We start from the raw sequence: 17380 nt of genomic DNA on the forward strand, positions 1-17380 counted from the left end.
ACTGCCTCCTGAGACAGTGCATTCCCATTTTAGACAGCTCTAATTGTTAGGCAGTTCTTTCTTATTTTGAGCCAAGATTTGTTGCCCTGTTAACTCCCACTCATTTTTGACCTCCTTCCCTCTACACATTTAAAATTCTGGATCCAAAGTGGAATGTGATTTCTGAATGTGGGAATCAGGTCCTGTCATTTTCCAGAGCTGATTTGGAGCAGCATTCTTTTTGTACAATCTTACAGTCTAGCTCTGTAAACCTGCTTCCTTTAGCCTGATCCATCAGTGTTCTAGACTCTCTATCCCTCTAAATGGTTTCTAAGAGTGACCATTAGACTATATTCTTTCTTTCTATCAAAGTATCAAATTAAAAATAAGATTATTGATCCTTTTGTCAACCCCAACCTCTCTTTCCTTTTATTTTAACCTATCCTCTCCCTCCTCAAGCAAAATCTCTTCCCTATCTCTGATACTCAAATCGAAATCATTTAAAAATTTATTTCTTGGTCCATATCATTTCTTTCCCAATTAGAATATTCTAACAGCATGGTACTTCCTTCTTTCAAAACCTAGCCCAAAGCTCCCCACCTTCAGAGAATCTGCTTTGACTAATTCATCGTTGCCTAACTAATAATTTTTTATATTCTATTCCCTAAGCACTTGTATACTCATTGTATACAATTTAGATAAGTGGTCACTGAGTATGTCTTTGTAAATCTTCAATTTTTACATGTATTCTATTTCTTTCACTTGACTGGGACTGGATACCAATTCTGTACTCCTTAATTGATCAAGCAAGTACTTAGGCAACAAGCATTTATCGACTATCTACTCTGCACCAAACACTGGAGTTATAAAACAAAAATAAATGTCTTTAGGCTTATAATTGCTTACCTAGGAGGGTAATGGCTATGTAGTTTTGGGCAAGTCATTTCCCTTAGTATGTCTATGTTTCCTTATTTGTGCCTATCAATCTTACATGGTCATTGAGTGGCACATCCTTTGTAAACTATGGTGTGCTGTATAAATATCATCTCTCATTACTGAGACCTTTAAGAAGTAGTATGATTAGAGGACCAGTCATTGTCAGAAATACCTAGGTCCACATCTTGTTTTTTACATATATCAGCTGGGCAAATCACTTAACCTCTCAGTACTCCAGAGAATTCTCTTTGACTGTGAATTGGTAATTTGTCATTTTTATTATTATCTGTAAAGTAAGAAAGTTACACTAGTTGAATCCTAAGCTCTGGCATTTTATGTGATATAATTCCAAGACTGTGTGTGTCTCCCACAGTAGATAATAGACTCCAAGAAGGCAGAATCAGGTTTTCTCTCCTGATAATGTTATAGGGTTTTTTTTTTTTTTTTGGACAAAAAGATTGTCTCTTTCCTTCTGATAGACAAATGTAGAGATTCTTGAGAGTAGGGAACTTGTCTTCTCTTTATTATATCCCTCCATCAGAATATCCAGTCTTGAGCTTTGAATAAGAAAAGGAGAAAGGGAATCTGTATGTTGATCAATTCTTTCAGTCGCCCAGAGGTCAAGCCAAAAACTGTTTTTTTCCAAGTTACATCTCTGTTTTCTAGAGACAGCTATAAATGGGGAATTTGGTTGGAAACTGGAAAAGGAAATAAAAAGGGTCTCTCTACCCACACTTCTCTGACAAGCTGAGGGTCTCTAATAATCCTTCCTTTGACATGATTTTTCAGCATCTCTTCCTGAAGCTTGAGAAGGAAATGTATGGGTGGGGGAGTCTTCCATCTTCACAGTCTTTCTCCATCAGCTCTGCCATTTTCTATGCCCAGAACTGACTAGAACTTATGGGTGGCTTGCTTACACGGCTGCTTCTTTCCCTAAGTTTCATGAGAAAGCTAAGTGTTGGTGAATAAGGAATATGATGGAAGTTTCATATGGTATGGCACATTGGGAAGAATATATGGAGTTATCATCTTTTCTTAACTGAGTGAAACAATTCTATATATGTAAAGCCCATACAGAGTACTGAAGAGATACAGGAAATCACTAGACTTGGAATCGGGAATTTCAAATCCTGCTTTTGACACTTATTTGCTTTATGACCCTGGAAAACAACTTACCCTTCCCGTGCCTCAATTTCTCCATCTGTAAAACAAAGAGTTTGGACTCTCTGATCTCCAAGGTTTATTCAAGCTCTAAATCTAAAATCCTATAAGGCAGAGAGCTGCAGGAACTTACATGTTAGTTGGGGAAACATCAAAGGTAACTTTTTGCAAAAAAAAAAAAAAAAAAAGCATCTAAAGAAGTGCCCATTATCATTATTTCTTCCTGAGTACCAAGAGAGAGGAAAAAGTAATCCATGTTGTGGAACATTAAAATGAGAATGCTTCATGAAGGAAGTGGTTTTGAAACAACTTTCAAAGGAAGGTGTCATGGCTGGCCGGTCCAAGGTACACAGTGGTCCATACCAAGAAATTTCAGCTCTGGTGGTAATGGATTAAGCTCTGGATGAAACTGGGCCAGGAGACAGGGCAGGCTGTAATTATCCAGCAATAGGAACAGTGGATTAGCAACTGGAAAGGCAAACAGAGGCAGCGACATTGTAACTCTATCCCTTTCAAAATGAGGAGGGGCAGAGATATGGCGGTTAGGGAACACCAGTACCCAAGAAGCCTGGGGAGATGGGGGTGGTAATATTGTTTCCCTAATAGATACAAAATGTTTTAACTTTGCTAATTAACTGAACAGCAGGCTGGAGATTTTAGCAGCAGCAGGACATGGATGGGGTGGGTCCAGGCTCTAATGCCAGTTTAAGCGTGCGTGCCTTTATCCTTAGCAGAACATAAGAAACATCACACTGGGCCATTTCAACCGAGGGGCCACCTGTTTACACTATTCTTCCTGGAATTCCAAGGGCTCAGGATCTCTTTCTTCTCTGGCATTCTTCAAAGGTAGCAGTGGGTCCTATTATTTTAATAGGCTTTTTTTTTTTTTTTTAAGGAAGCATTGCCCTAAGATTACCCAGCAGTTTATAGTCTTATAAATCTTCTGTACCCGTTGCCAATGGCAGCAGCCCAACCTAATATTACAGAACTCTCAAAGGATCATATATATAGTATTGGGAAGGACCCTCAGAGATTATCTAGTTTGGTCCCCTCTTTTAACAGTTAAGGAAATTGAGGCATGGGGAAGTTAAATGACTTGCACAAGAATACACAATCTGATAAGCAGTGAAATCAGAACTGAGGTTAGTTGATCTGAATCCTCTCTCCTCTAGACTACTCTGCTCAAAAGATTAAACACGGCCCATTTTGGTCAGTCATGGTTCAGGGGTCCATGAAATGATAAATTTTACTGTTGAACATATGACAGATGTGGCAGTGTACAGTTAGAAACACAGTTGAATTATTTAGTTTGAAATTTTTTTCTTCCTCAAAAATTCCATCATTTTCTATCACAAATGACGGTGTCTCCTTTTCCCTTTGATGGAATATCAATTTCCCCGCTATGCAGACATTACAATGAAGTTTTTCTTGCTTTTTACTTGAGAATGAACAAGGGTTAGCTGTAAGCCAATTCCTATGAAATCATGATGTGGTGTTCAGTAAAATCCATTGTTGATTAGTTATAGTCAAGGGAGAGCCTTATGATTTAACTTAATAGGTGAATTCCATCATGGTATAATGTTTCAGACCAGGGTTCCAACACTTCCTCTGATGGTTACTATCTGTGTGACCTTTGGGAAGTCACTCAAATTCCATAATTTCCTCATCTGTAAAATGAGAAGGCAGGGATAGATGACCTCTGAGTGGTTTTCCAATTCCTTTATTTATCTGTTATCTCAATCTGAGACCCAACATTTGGGGCAATAGTTTCATTGCTAGCTATTGATCATCCAGAGTTGTTGACAAAATTTCATACATTCTGGTCAAGTGAAATTGATGAGTATTTTTCTAAATAATAGCTTTTTATTTTCAAAATATATGCAAAGACAGTAAAACTTTGTGTTCTAAATTTTTTCTCCCTTCCTCCCCCACCCTTTCCCTAGACAGTAAGTAATTCAATATATGTTAAACATGTGCAATTCTTCTATATATATTTCCACAATTATCATGCTGCGCAAGAAAAATCAGATGAAAACAAAAGAAAACAAAAAGCAAAGTAAACAACAACAAAAAGGTGAAAATACTGTGTTGTGATTCACAGTCCTTCTTCTGGATGCAGATGATCTCTCCATCACAAGTCTATTGCAACTGGCCTGAATCACCTCATTGTTGAAAAGAACCATGTCCATCAGAATTGAAATTGATTTATGGAACTCCTACCTTATGCTGGGCACTGTAGAAATATAGAAGTGGAAGTGATGATCTCTGCTCTTGGTGACCTTATAATCCCACACTAAATTGAATGGAAGGTACTATGAGTATTGGTATAGGATGGACTGGTTGGTAAAAGTTTGATGAAGGAGGTAGAATAAGTTAGACTTTAAAGAAAGAATTAATATGGATTAAGCAGAGAAGATAGGGGAATATAACTTGACAACACTATGGGCAAAAACTGTGGAGAATAAACATGGAGTAAAGGGCACTTAGGAAACTAGTGTGAATTTTTTTTTCTTGATACTAAGTTCTCAAGTTAATGAGTACAGAAATGTTCATAAGGAGAAAAGGAAGAGATAAGAACCAAGGCAATGTCATATTTCATTACATCCATGATTTGTCCAGTCCAGTCCTCTGTTTTAGGCAATGGTCCAATGAGTAATTTGTAGGTAGAGGGCGGTTGTACTTTTGGACATCAAATTTAAAAGATTAGAAATGTACACTTATCATCTCAAATTTTCCCTTTAATAACCATTTTTTCCCTTTTGGGATTATGCCTGTGATTTCATAGGTATAGGAAATTTGCTACAATGACATGCAAATCAGCACCCACTTTGTAACTTATGGCTATAAATCATTAAAACCATAATTATTAAAGCTAAGAAGTTAAATGAATTGTTCAAAATCATATAGCTAATACCTTTTAAGAACAAGACATAGACTCAGATCTTCCTTACTTTGAAGTTGATTCTGTATCTATTACTCCATACTGCATCTCATAATAATAGAAAAGTCATTATGGATAAATTTAGGGTTGGGGATAGAGAATAGATCTGTGATTTCATTGGGATAAGGAACATACAAGTGAAGAAACATCCTCCATCAATGCTAGTTGGCACCTTCTCTATAATTTATGCTTAGAGAATTTCTAGAGCAATGAAAGATTAAGTGACCTGCCCCTTGATACAAGGGATGAAGTACTGGAAGAATTTCATGCAAATCCATTTCCAGATACTAGCTGTGTGATTATGGGCAAATCATTTAATCTCTACCTAGGTAATTTTCCTCTTCTGTAAAATGCGGAGAATAATAGCATCCAACTCCCAGAATTATTATGATGATAAGATTAGATAATATATGTAAAGGGTTTTACAAATTTTAAAGTGCTATATAAATACTAGTTAGTAGTAATAATGGTAATAGTGGTGGTAGTGGTAGTAGTTGTGGTAGTGGTGGTTGTGATTATTGTGGTTGTGGTTGTTATGGTTGTTATTATTATTCAAGCTTATCCAACTCTTCCTGACCACATTTGATTTTTCTTGCCAAAAACATTGAAACAGTTTGTGATTTCTTTCTCCAGCTTATTTTACACATGAGGAAACTAAGGCAAACAAGGTTAAATGACTTGCCCAAAGTCTTACAGCTAGTGTCTGAGGCTAGATTTGAAATCAGGAAGAGGAGTCTTCTTGACTTCAGCCCCTTTTCTGTATTCCTTCTCTTGCTTGCTGCCATAGCAGCATTAGTAGTAGTAGTAGTATTAGGAGCGGGACCTGAATCCAGATCTTTTTCTATTTTGAGGCTAGCTATCTACCACATCCTTTCTGGCTCTCAAATAAGTGGGTGAGTTTATCTAGTTTTTGGAGGAAGTGGTTTATAGTTACAGTCTCTAATGGTAATTAAGTAACTGCTGACACTGATATAGTGCTTTAGGGTTTATAAACCTTTTACATGCATCATCCAGTACTATCTTTTGGTAGAATAAGTTGCCAAAACTTATTAGCCATTAGATAAAAAATTTATCTAGGCTTTACTATGTCAACCCCCTTTTTGCTGTGGGAGCTCTGACATAATGTAGTGTGTAGCTTCTGTGCTTCTATTTGAATTATTAATTGTTATTGGGTAAATCAAATAACTCAGAATCCAAGAAAATAATAAATCAGCAGAATCTCTAGCCAGAGGCATAGAGTTTGGGAAATTTGTCTTCATATAGCTGCTTTCCCTCCCTTTGATTGTTTGAGTTGTCCTTAATTCTGTCAAATCATTCTTGAGGTGCAAATAGAATTGTAAATAATGTTTTATGTGTGAGACAAGGATTGTATATGAAATTCAAGCCAATTCAATTCAACAAATATGTATTAAGTAGCTACTGCTCCCTGTGCTAGGTGCTAGGGGGAAAATGAATGGATCATTCAAGGGTAGAATTTATTTTCTGCTTGGCTTTTGATTCTCCTTCTGAAAAAGTCCTAACATTTTTGGCTTTATTGGCTATAGCATCATCACCTTGGACTAGAATATTTGGGGAATGACTAAGCATTTTTTGTGTGTGTCATGGTCTATTTTAGAGGTCTGGTAAATGCTATGATTCCTTCTCAAAATGATGTATTTAAACAAATAAAATCAAACGCAAAAAAGGATTATAAAAGAAAGCTGTTGTATTGAAATGATATTATCTTAAAATGTTTTTTTTTTTAAAGTTTGCTGCAGTGCAGCAGAGAGCTGGTCCTGAACTAATGAAGATATGGGTTCAAAGTCTCAGGTCCTTATTATCTGGGTGATGCTAGGCAAGTCATTTAACTTCTGCTTGCCTCAGTTTCTAAAATATAAAATGGGAACAATAATAACAACATTTACCTCCCAGAACTGTCATGAAGATCAAATGTGGTAATAATCATAAAGTGCTCAACATAGTTCCTGGTGTATATTAGGCACTTGGTAAAGGTTAGGTATTATCATTATATTTGTAAATGGCTGCCATAATAATAATTGTGAAGTACTTAGCACAGTTCTTAGTATGCAATAGGTACTTAATAATTGTTAAGTATTATTGTCATGATTAATATTTGTAAAGTGTCTGGAAAATAGCAGGCATTAAATAAATGCCCCTTTCCTTCATTCTCTTATATTCTAATTGATAGCTTATACTCTATTATCTTATATTGTAACATTTGGATCACTTTGGAGTGAATGCCTTACTGTCCAGTTCATCTATTACTTCCTGTGATTTATCTTGGCTTGATATTTTGCTACATGGGAAGTGTCACCTACCTTTTTGAAGTTTTTAGTCTTCTTCATATAGATCATTTATAAATATATTATGTATACCTAATTCAAAAACAATACCCCAGACATGCTTATTCTAGAAATTTATGCATTTATCCCTATGCTTTCTTATCTCTAAATCAAATTTTCATATGTAATGGTGTCTCAATTTTCCAAATATGTTTTGTTGTAGAACTGTCAATATATTTTTAATAATCTAAATAAATCATAACCCTCTGTTTAGCCTTTGTGCAAATTACTATTTATCCTCCTTAAAGATTTCTAACAGGTTATTTGTGAGGTCATGTGATGCACTGGACACAGTCCACTGATGGGATTCAGGAATCCTGGCTTCTATTTTGGGGTTTGCTCTCAATGTCATGTGGACAAATCACTTAAACCATCCATGTTTCTAAAAGTAGTGTTTAATTCAAATTTTTGAAGATGGAATTCTTACTTAAACATATTAAAGCACTTCTTTTTTTATTTTTACTTTATTTTATATTTTACAAAAAACTTTTTGTTTTTTACATCAACTTCATTTCTTAATATATCCCTTCATGCACATATCCTGAAAGCCATCCCTTATAACAAAGGGGGGGAAAGAAATAATTTTAGCAAAAGACAAAACAAAGAAAGCAGTTTAGCAAAATTAATAAACACATCAAATTCAACTGCATATGCAACATTCCACATCCATAGTTCCCTACCTCTGCAAAGAGGGGTTGGAGTGTACCTTCTCATATCTTTTCTTTGGGATCAATCTTAATCATTGTAATGACAACCTTAAGTTTCAATTTTTGTTTTAGGTCTTTTTGTTTCCATTGTTGTTGTCATTGGTAATATGACCATTTTTTTTTTTTTTGGTTTTGCTTTAAATAGGCACGAGAAAATTTGCATCAGTTCATATGCCTTCCCATTTCTTCTATATTGTTTAAATTCACATGAGGCACAATAATATTCTATGATATTCCTGTACCAAAATTTGTTTCATCATTTTTCAATTGAGAGGCATCTATATTGTTTCCAGTTCTCTATTACAAAAGAATGCTTCTATAAATAATTTTGTTGTATATGGGACCTTTCTACTATTGACCTTCTCAGAGTATTTGCCTGTGGGATCTCTGGGTCAATGGCTTTAGACAGTTTGGTCATTTTCTTCATATAATTTTTTAAAATGTGCCTATACATGTACATATTAGTCTTTAAGCCTCTAAAAAAGTAAGGACAATTTCATTTTTGTCTTTGTGTTTACAGTATCTAGTGCAGTGTCTAACATATACTCAATGCTTAATAACTGCTTGTAGATTGATTTGATTAATTGAAAATTCCATATTGCTTTCCAGAATAATTGGATCAGTTCACAGCTCCCTCAATAGCCATTAGAATATCTGTCTGTCCACAGCTTCTCCAGTATTGATTAATCCCATATTATTTATCTTTGTCAATTTTTTGGATATGATGAGAAACCTTAAATTTGTTTTGATTTTCCTATTTCTTATTATTAATTATTTGGCAAATTATTACACATAGTGTTAATTGTGATTTTTCTTTTGAGAATTTTTGTTCATATCCTTTGATTATTTATTCATTGGATAAGATGGATAGTTTGAATTGAAGCTCTTTAAAAGGGAGACATCTCCTATTTAAAAATAATACTGGGGTAAATTCATCTGTAGAAAGAAGAATTTTTGTAAATTCAGATCATTGTGTAGAGCTATGACTTGTGATGAGGGAGAATGCTCTACTTAGAAACAGGAGGCTGGGAATTAGGGATTCATTCTCAGAAAATCCTAAGTAATGAACTTAATATTTACTATCTCATCTGAAAACAAGAAGTCCACTTTTAGTAACTGAATGCTATCCTTAAACTAAGTGATGAAGATAAGAAGGAACAAATCAGATCCTAACAAAATTTATAATCTAGAAGCACCCCAATTCTCCATTCTAACTTTTGTTGTTCTTATTCAGTCATTTCAGTCTTGTCTGATCCTTTGTGACCCCATTTGAGGTTTTCTTTGCAAAGATACTGGGGTGTTTGGCCATTTCCTTCTGTGGCTCATTTTACAGATGAGAAAACCGAGACAAATAGGGTTAAGTTTCTTGCTCAGGGTCAAACAGTAATTAGTGTGTTAGCTCAGATTTGACCTCAGGAAGCTGAATCTTCCTGACTCTAGGCCCAACATAATGGAGTAGTAGAGCCTTCCTAAGATTTGTATACAAATAACTAAAATATGTGATTTTAAAAAGACTAGAAATGTGATAAATTTGTAAGAGAAATACAAATAAGATTTCACAAGTTTATAGCAAACAGAGTTCATTGTTGTTTGGGAAGTGTTTGGGAAGGAGGGAATGAAAATAATGAATTGTTATGGGGCTTGATGAATGGATAAGATTTTCATAGTAGAAAACGGCAGAGCAGAATTTAAGAACTAGAGAATCAAATGAACAAAGGCTATAAAGTAGAATAGCGCCCTAACAGGAATGGAGAACCTGTGTGCATGAGCACACAGTCCCTGAAGAAGAGTATTGAGAGAGAAGGCTAGAAATACAGGAAGTGCCAGATTGTGGAGGTCATTCAAAGTAAGCCTAAGTTTTTAACTTTATTCATCAAGCAATGGATAGAGAAAGTTTCTGAGTAGGTAAATGGTCTGATTAAAGCTGTGCTTTTATAAGATTACTTTGTATGTAGGGTAGATGGGAAGCAAAAGAGCAAAGAAAGAAAAGGTTTAGAATTTAGCAGGCAAGTTTCCCTGGAGAGAATGTAGGATGATGGGAGAATTGGGGAATGATAGATGGGATTTGAAGTGTGAGGTTCTGGTGCTTCTGGATGAGGATAAATTGGTGTTTGGCTCTTTCTGCTGTTCCCTGGGGCAAGGAGCAGGACTTTCTCAGAGAGAGAGAGAGACTCATTTACTTTCCTAACAGCAAATTGGAAAGTTTTCTTAGAGGCCTGGAGACCACAGGGCAGCTTTGACTATCTTCTGTACTACTTTACTGAGAGGAGTGGAAGGTAGCCAAAGACATGACAAATAAAAGAGGGGTATATGGGAAGGAAAAGAGATAAGCATGCTGTTGTTATTGGAATAACACTGCATTCATTTTCACTTCACTAATTTGTAATTAGTAATAACTTGGACAGGAGTTGAACTTTTTTTTTTAATAAAAAATCCATTTTTAAAGAAACAAAAAAACATGAACACCATTGCACGAAATATTTATTATTTTAAAGTAGTTAGCAACATCATTTAAATACAGATGACCTCTTGTCTGGATTTATTTAACTGGTTAATCTTGATATATCCAGTCTGGTGAAATCTACAGCCTCTTCTCAGAATAATGTTTCTAAATGCATAAAACAGATATACAAGATTACAATGGAAATCAGTTATATTGAAATATGGTTATCAATTTTTTTTTAAATTCATGGGCTACAGGTTAATAACCCTTGTTTTAAGGCTATAAATTGTAGGGAAGGTTTCTACCTGCACTGGTGGAGATAATTTCCTCATATGAGCTCCCCCAATACAAATGAAGTCAGAAACTTTGTCTCTTTCCTTATCCCTATCCCTGTCTCTACCCTTATCCCTTTCTCACCAGTGGAAGGTACTATATTAAATTCTAAATATAGAAAGACAAAATGAAAAACAGTTCCTACCCTCAAGGAACTTACATTCTAATGAGGTATACAATATAACATATAAGCAGATAAGCATATACATGATAATTTGGGGAGGAAAACCTTCCCAGAAAAAAAAAATGACACCTCTTGTAGAAGTTAGCAATGTCTTGAGTAAGTTCCAGCCCTGGAGACTGAAATCTATGGATGACCTCTAATTAAATTTAATTTTTCATTGTCTAGTTTGAATTCCCTGTTGATATTTGAACTGGATGTTCAGAAAAAGTCATTCTGGGCCCTGGTCAATGTCCTTTCATGTAGCTAAATTGTCAGTGGAGCCCTTGGGAGGAGCAAGGAAGGGAGGAATTAGGGAGGTCTCTTAATTAGTTTTGCCCTAGGGAAGACCTGAAGAATAAGCATCTTCCTAGCCTCTCAATTTCCCTTAGGTCCATCTAGATGATAGAGGTTGATAATAGCTGATGAAGAACAGGTGTTGGTTGAGTGGGACGGAGAACATGGCTTCAAATTATTCCTTCAGGGAGAACCATGTTCAGGACTATGAGAGCATATTGGGATTCTCCCAGAACTTAACCATTTGTAGCCAGCTGGCATCCTATCAGAAACCTGTAGTGGTTTAGACTTATTTCAGAGCCAAACTTCCATTAGCTGGCTCTGAGGCCTCTCCCCAGCCTACATTTACCTCCCTTCCCAGCCCATAATTGATCTCTCTTTCCATGTATTCCTGGTGCAGAGGCTCACATTTGCTCTATCTTTCTTGCTCAAGGCTCAGCTTCTCTCATATCCATATCTCTGCTTAGGAGCCTTTTCATTCCTTACCCTACACAGAGGCTGTCAGTGGAGCAGGCAACTTTTCTCCATGAATTTGGAGAAAATTGGGCCTGGAGAACCCTGGCAACCACCTGGATTGCTTTATTACTTACATAGGGTTTCTTTATTTTTCCCAACCCTACTAAAGACTTATCTCCAAGGTATTTTTCAAGCTGAGTCACCATTCCCTCTTAGATGTGGTAGGTTTGTCAGTAGAGAAGAGGAGACTTCTTTTCCTGCTTTGCTAGGGGATGTCTAGCAATGAAGTTTCTGGGAAATGAAAACTAGAGCAGCCTTGAAAGAGAGAGACAGAGACAGACAGAGAGATGGAGAGAGACGGGCAGAGAGACAGAGATAAAAAGTGAGAGACAGAGAGTTGGGGGGGAGAGAGGGGGAAAGGAGAGAGAGAGAAACAGAGACAGAGATGGAGAAACAGAGACAGAGAAAGAGAGAGGTAAAGAGAGAGGGAGGGATAGTGGGAGAGAGACAGAGACACACACACAAAGACAGAGAAAGACAGAAACACAGAGAGAGAGAGACAGAGAGATGGAGAGACAGACAGAGACAGAGAAAGAGAGAGGGAAAGAGAGAAGGAGAAAGACAGAGGGAGACACAAAGAGGGAGGGAGGGAGAGACAGGCCCCAGAGGCCAGAAGAAATAGCAGGTGTCAGGAGGGGAAAACCCTTCTAACAGAAGTCCCAAAGTGGAGGCTAAATGAAAATTTCTGGTGATTCCTAAATCAAGTAGGGATGTTGGACAAGGTGACCTCTTAAGTCATTTCCAATTTTAGATTTTATGATTCTGGGAATCCACAATACTCAATGGACAGACCATTGAATCTGGAATCAGGAGGACATGAGTTCAAATTCAGCCTAAAACACTTATGTCATCCAAAGCATGTCAGTTCACTTCTATCTGCCTCCATTTCCTTAATCATAAAATGGTGATAATAATAACATCTCCCTCTCAAGATTGTGAGTAATTATATAATTATATAAATGTTAACCATTATTTTTTGGAGTTAGGCTATTCTGTTCTAGCAACCCCAATGTGAGCAGTGATTCACTCCTGGAATAAGGATTATACATTTTATCCTGTGTGGTGGCTTGGTCTAATGGAAAGAAACCTTGATCTAGAGATCAGAAACCTGGGTTTGCCCTACCTTCTGCTACCCTCTTCCTTTTGTGACCTCAAAAAAGTAATGCTACTTCTCTGGGTTTTCGGTTTTCCCATCGGTCAAATGAGAGATTGGCTCAGATGATTTCTAAGCACTCTCGCAGCTGTAAATACTGTGACCGTTGGTCTCCTCCATCAGACCTCCTGCGGATTATGAGCGAGTCCCTAAGGGAGGAGGCAGGAAGTGAAGAGAGGGATGTCACACGGAGGCCACAAGCTCTGTGATCTTCCTGCCTCTATCCCACTGAGGCCCATAGAGGAGAGGCCGTGCTTCCAGGGGACATCTGTGTCATGTTTCAAAGAGAAACAAGCGATGACTACCGGGAGGGAATCAAGAGGGGATGGGATTCCGAGGGAGCTGATCAGGACTGTAATTGTAAACGCATGTTAATGAATGGATCTGGGGGACATCGTGCTGGCCTGGAGTTCTCTGCCCCTGGTTTTCTCCTTCCCGCCCATCTGTCAGTGGATCGGGCTGCTGTCCTTTCAAGCCAAAGACTGCTGTTGTTTTTTTCTTTCATTTCTCCCTCCACTTGTGGTCCAACGCCCCTGCCTCCAGGCCCCCCACAAGAATTCGATTAGGTCTCAGAAGGAACTTCCCAACTGTGAGGGTGATTGAAGACTTTGCCATAGATTATTGTGGGAGGCTCAAATTTCTGTGGAGAGTTTCACCAACATTTAACAAAAACAGCAACAAAAAGTCCAGCTTATTACTCCTTCTTAAATAATGATCATGATGAAGAAAGAGACGTAGAATATTGGGATGATTAAAGAGGAGGAATCAAGTTCCATCTTTTGCTTTGCATCTAATCCATTATGAGTTGGATTGGTTTATTAATGGTTCTTTGTACTTTATTTTATGAATCTGAAAAATGTCGACTATCAGTTGTAAGTGCCATGTATAGAAAGGGGAGATGGAAATGTTTGTAGCTTTAGGGTCAGAAGATTCTCTGTCTACACTAATTTTTTACTCCTTTAGAGACAAAGTGTGGTGGTGGTAGGGGTGTGTGTGTGTGTGTGTGTGTGTGTGAGAGAGAGAGAGAGAGAGAGAAAGAGAGAGAGAGAGAGAGAGAGAGAGAGAGACAGACAGACAGAGAAAGAGACAAAGACAGAGACATAGAAAGAGGCAGAATAAGAGAAATAGAGAGAGGGACAGAGACAACGATAGAGACAGAAAAAATTGGGTAGAAAAGAGAACATGTGTGAGATATACTATTTTCATCTTTTAGGAGTGAAAAAAGGAATAGCAGTGATTTGAGCCCTTGGAAATTTACCTTTGACCCAATATTCTATCAGTCCCTAGTTCTGGCCCTTATCTTTTCCTTCTTGATTATCACAATAGCCTCCTGATTAGTTTTCTTGCCTATTAAAGTTCATACTTCAGGCAGCCAAAATAATTTTGTTTAAGAACCTGCTGTGGCTCCTTACTTCCTCTAGCTTAAATTATAAAGACCTTGGTTTGGTATTCAAAGCTCTTCACTGTTTGGCTTTAGTTTACCTTTCTAGTTTTATTTATATTACTTTGATTCATGGATTCTGCCTTTTGACCAAAGTGGTCTACTTCCTGTTTTTTGAAATTGAAATTTTGCCTCAGGTCCCTGTGTCCAGTCATAGTCAGCCCTCCATTTTTGGAAGATCTCTTCCATTCTGCTATCTTTTAACATTCCTTGCTTCCTTTCAAGACTCAGCTTAGGTGTCAGTTCCATAGGAAGCCTTTCTGGCATCCTCTAGTTGTCTGTATTTTTTACTTCAAATAATCCTACATGTGCTTATCTATTTATCTATTGTGTCTATGGGCGGGGTGGGATATAAACTTCCTGAGGGGAAGAGCTCTTTTTCCTGGAGTTTGAATACTTAGTATCTACCTCCATGCCTTCTACCTGGCAGACACTTAAATGCTTGTTCTACTGGACTCTGATCTGTTGAGGGAACAATGAGGCATGTGTTTGTTTCTCTACTTCAACAGGATTTGTTGGGGGTGAGAGTAGGCTGGGACTATGGTTGGGTCTGAGCTTTGGTCCCCCTTCTCCATTTGACCCTAACTCATTGACTTCCATGTTTTACAGGTTCTTTTCGAAATGATGGTTTGAAAGCTGCTGATGTCCTCCCTATCCTAAAGGAAAAAGTGGCATTTGTGTCAGGTGAGTATTGACTGCCCCTTCTATTAAAGCAGAATGAAATAGAAGTCAAGGTGGAACAGAAACTATTCATTAACCTCTCAGAGGTAGAGACTGAAAACACTGAGTTGGACATGGGAATTCTTTTGATTCTTTAGTTCTGTACCCATTCCTAGTCCCCTCTTTAAAGGCCCCTAACCATGACCACCAAATTTTCTTAAATAGAATTAAAAGTGTTTTCTCTAAGGGGAATAGCTTATCCAATTTCAGTTGGCTATCAGATAAGACTGTAAGAAAGATGGGAAGTAGTTATATTTTTTTGCTTTTATGATCAGGGAAAAATTTGATAATTAAAAAGTCTTCATTTTCATTTTGTTGTTGTTATTGTTGTTCTTTCCATTTAAATTATTGTACATGGTCATCATGTATATTATTTTCCTAGTCCTTCTTATTTCATTCTTCATCAGTTCACATAAGTATTTTTGTTGAATCATTGAATTCATCATTTCTGATGGTACAGCAACATATTCACAGAACACAATTTGCTTAGCCATATCATAACCAATGAGTATCTATTTGTTTCCAGTTCTTTGCTACCACAAAAAAAGCTAATATTTGGCGTATGTGGACTTTGAATTCTGAATTATATGACTACCACTGGAAACTTTCTGTCAAAGGGTATAGACATTTTGGCCACTCTCTTTGTAAAATGTGTTTATACTCATAAAGATACGTCTTAAGTATATTCCATGGGAAGCATCTTATTTGAGCCCCTATTTTCTTCTGGGATGAAGGAGATTTGTGGAGGGTAACTCAGAGAAATGGAGCTACATTTAGATACTGCACATTCATTAAAACAAGGTTTCGATTAGTGGTGATAAAGAAGGATGTGGAATGTATCTGAATTTGCAGAGCTTATTTCCATTAGGCTGAAACTAGTTACCATATTTTACATAATTATAACTTTGAATAGTAAGACTTTAAATATATATGACTATGGGATTCATTATTTCTAACCGGGAGTTAGCTTAAACTGCAGTTAATAGAGAGGATAGGCTTCATTCTGGTAGGAGGGAGACTAAATTATATCTATAAAGGCCATTTAAAACTAGAGGTTCCCCCCTCCCGACTCCCAATCTGTCAAGCATGGCAGATCTCAGCTCTGTGGAAGATGACCACCCCTCAAGATCCTTTGCAGCTGGAAATCTATTCATTTAGTCTGGTCCAACCCAAAGGCTAAATTTGGGTTCAGATCTACAGTGGCTCAGAGGGGAGGAGATGAATGATTTTCCTGAGTGATCTCTTTTCCCCATTTCTGACCATTTTCTCCTTATAGTATCTTTCAAACAAATCCCTAACAGCTTCTCTTTATCCCTCATCTCCTGTACTGGGAGATTTATCTTCCTAATAAGAACTGAACAGCACCCAACTGGTCATCAGTCTCACTCCCTGTTTCCCTTCCCCAATTGACACCTCCATTCACTGAGCTTTTATTGATTTCTTGACAAAATTTGTTTTATTAATCTCTCCTTTGAATTTCAGAATTTCCAACTGTTATTTAATTGGAGGTTTTTAATTTGTTCTTTTTCTAACTTTTTTAGTTCCGTGCACAGTTCATTGATCTCCTCTTTCTTTATTTTATTCATATAACTAAAGATTTAAAATTTTCCCTAAGAACTGCTTTGGCAGTATCCCATAGGTTTTGGTATGTTGCCTTGACAAGATTTGTAATATAACTTTGAGAAGAAGGGAGAATATCAGGGGACAAGGTGGTATGGTACAATGTCAAGATATTTGGGAATTTCAGAATCCTGGCGTTACATGTGATCTGTGTATTTTGGGGCAAATCATTGAACTTCTCTGCGCCTTGGTTTCTTCACCTGTAAAACAAAAGTATTGTGCTAGGAGGACTCTGGGGTCCCTTTTAACTCTAAATATATGACCCTGTGATCAAGCTAAAACCCTCTAGACTTGTCTTTGCTGGCATGGGTTTGTGGGAAGAAGCCAGATGGTAAGGACAGAGGGGGAATATGACAGAAAGAATAAACACCCATCAATTACTGTTTTCCCACCTGGTTCAAGGTGTGAGAAACAAATAAGACCATTAATTCAGAACATAGGAGTGAAATAAGAGCAGAAGACAGAAGAAGGGTAGTTGGGAAGCAGGTACATTCTGTTCCCTACCCCACCCACCCCTCACACACACTGCAAAAGAGGAATGATTTGTCCTTCTGAAAACATGGAAAGTCAGCTTTTGATTTGAAGCGTAATGGAATTAGAATACCTGGAATCAAGACATGACTCTGCCATT

The 17380-nt window shown here is 37.2% G+C and overlaps 1 protein-coding gene across 10 annotated transcripts in view; it reads left to right on the plus strand.

The window, feature by feature from the left end:
• Window positions 1-17380, plus strand: part of KALRN (kalirin RhoGEF kinase) — a 927260-nt gene that overhangs the window by 249240 nt on the left and 660640 nt on the right. For all 10 annotated transcript variants that reach the window (XM_051985449.1, XM_051985462.1, XM_051985457.1 and 7 more), the window contains exon 2: window positions 15019-15093. In XM_051985449.1, coding sequence (XP_051841409.1) covers window positions 15019-15093 — 75 coding nt within the window. The remainder of the gene's footprint in view (window positions 1-15018; window positions 15094-17380) is intronic.

The sequence above is a fragment of the Antechinus flavipes genome, chromosome 3 (assembly GCF_016432865.1).
Source record: "Antechinus flavipes isolate AdamAnt ecotype Samford, QLD, Australia chromosome 3, AdamAnt_v2, whole genome shotgun sequence".
Classification (NCBI taxonomy): domain Eukaryota; kingdom Metazoa; phylum Chordata; class Mammalia; order Dasyuromorphia; family Dasyuridae; genus Antechinus; species Antechinus flavipes.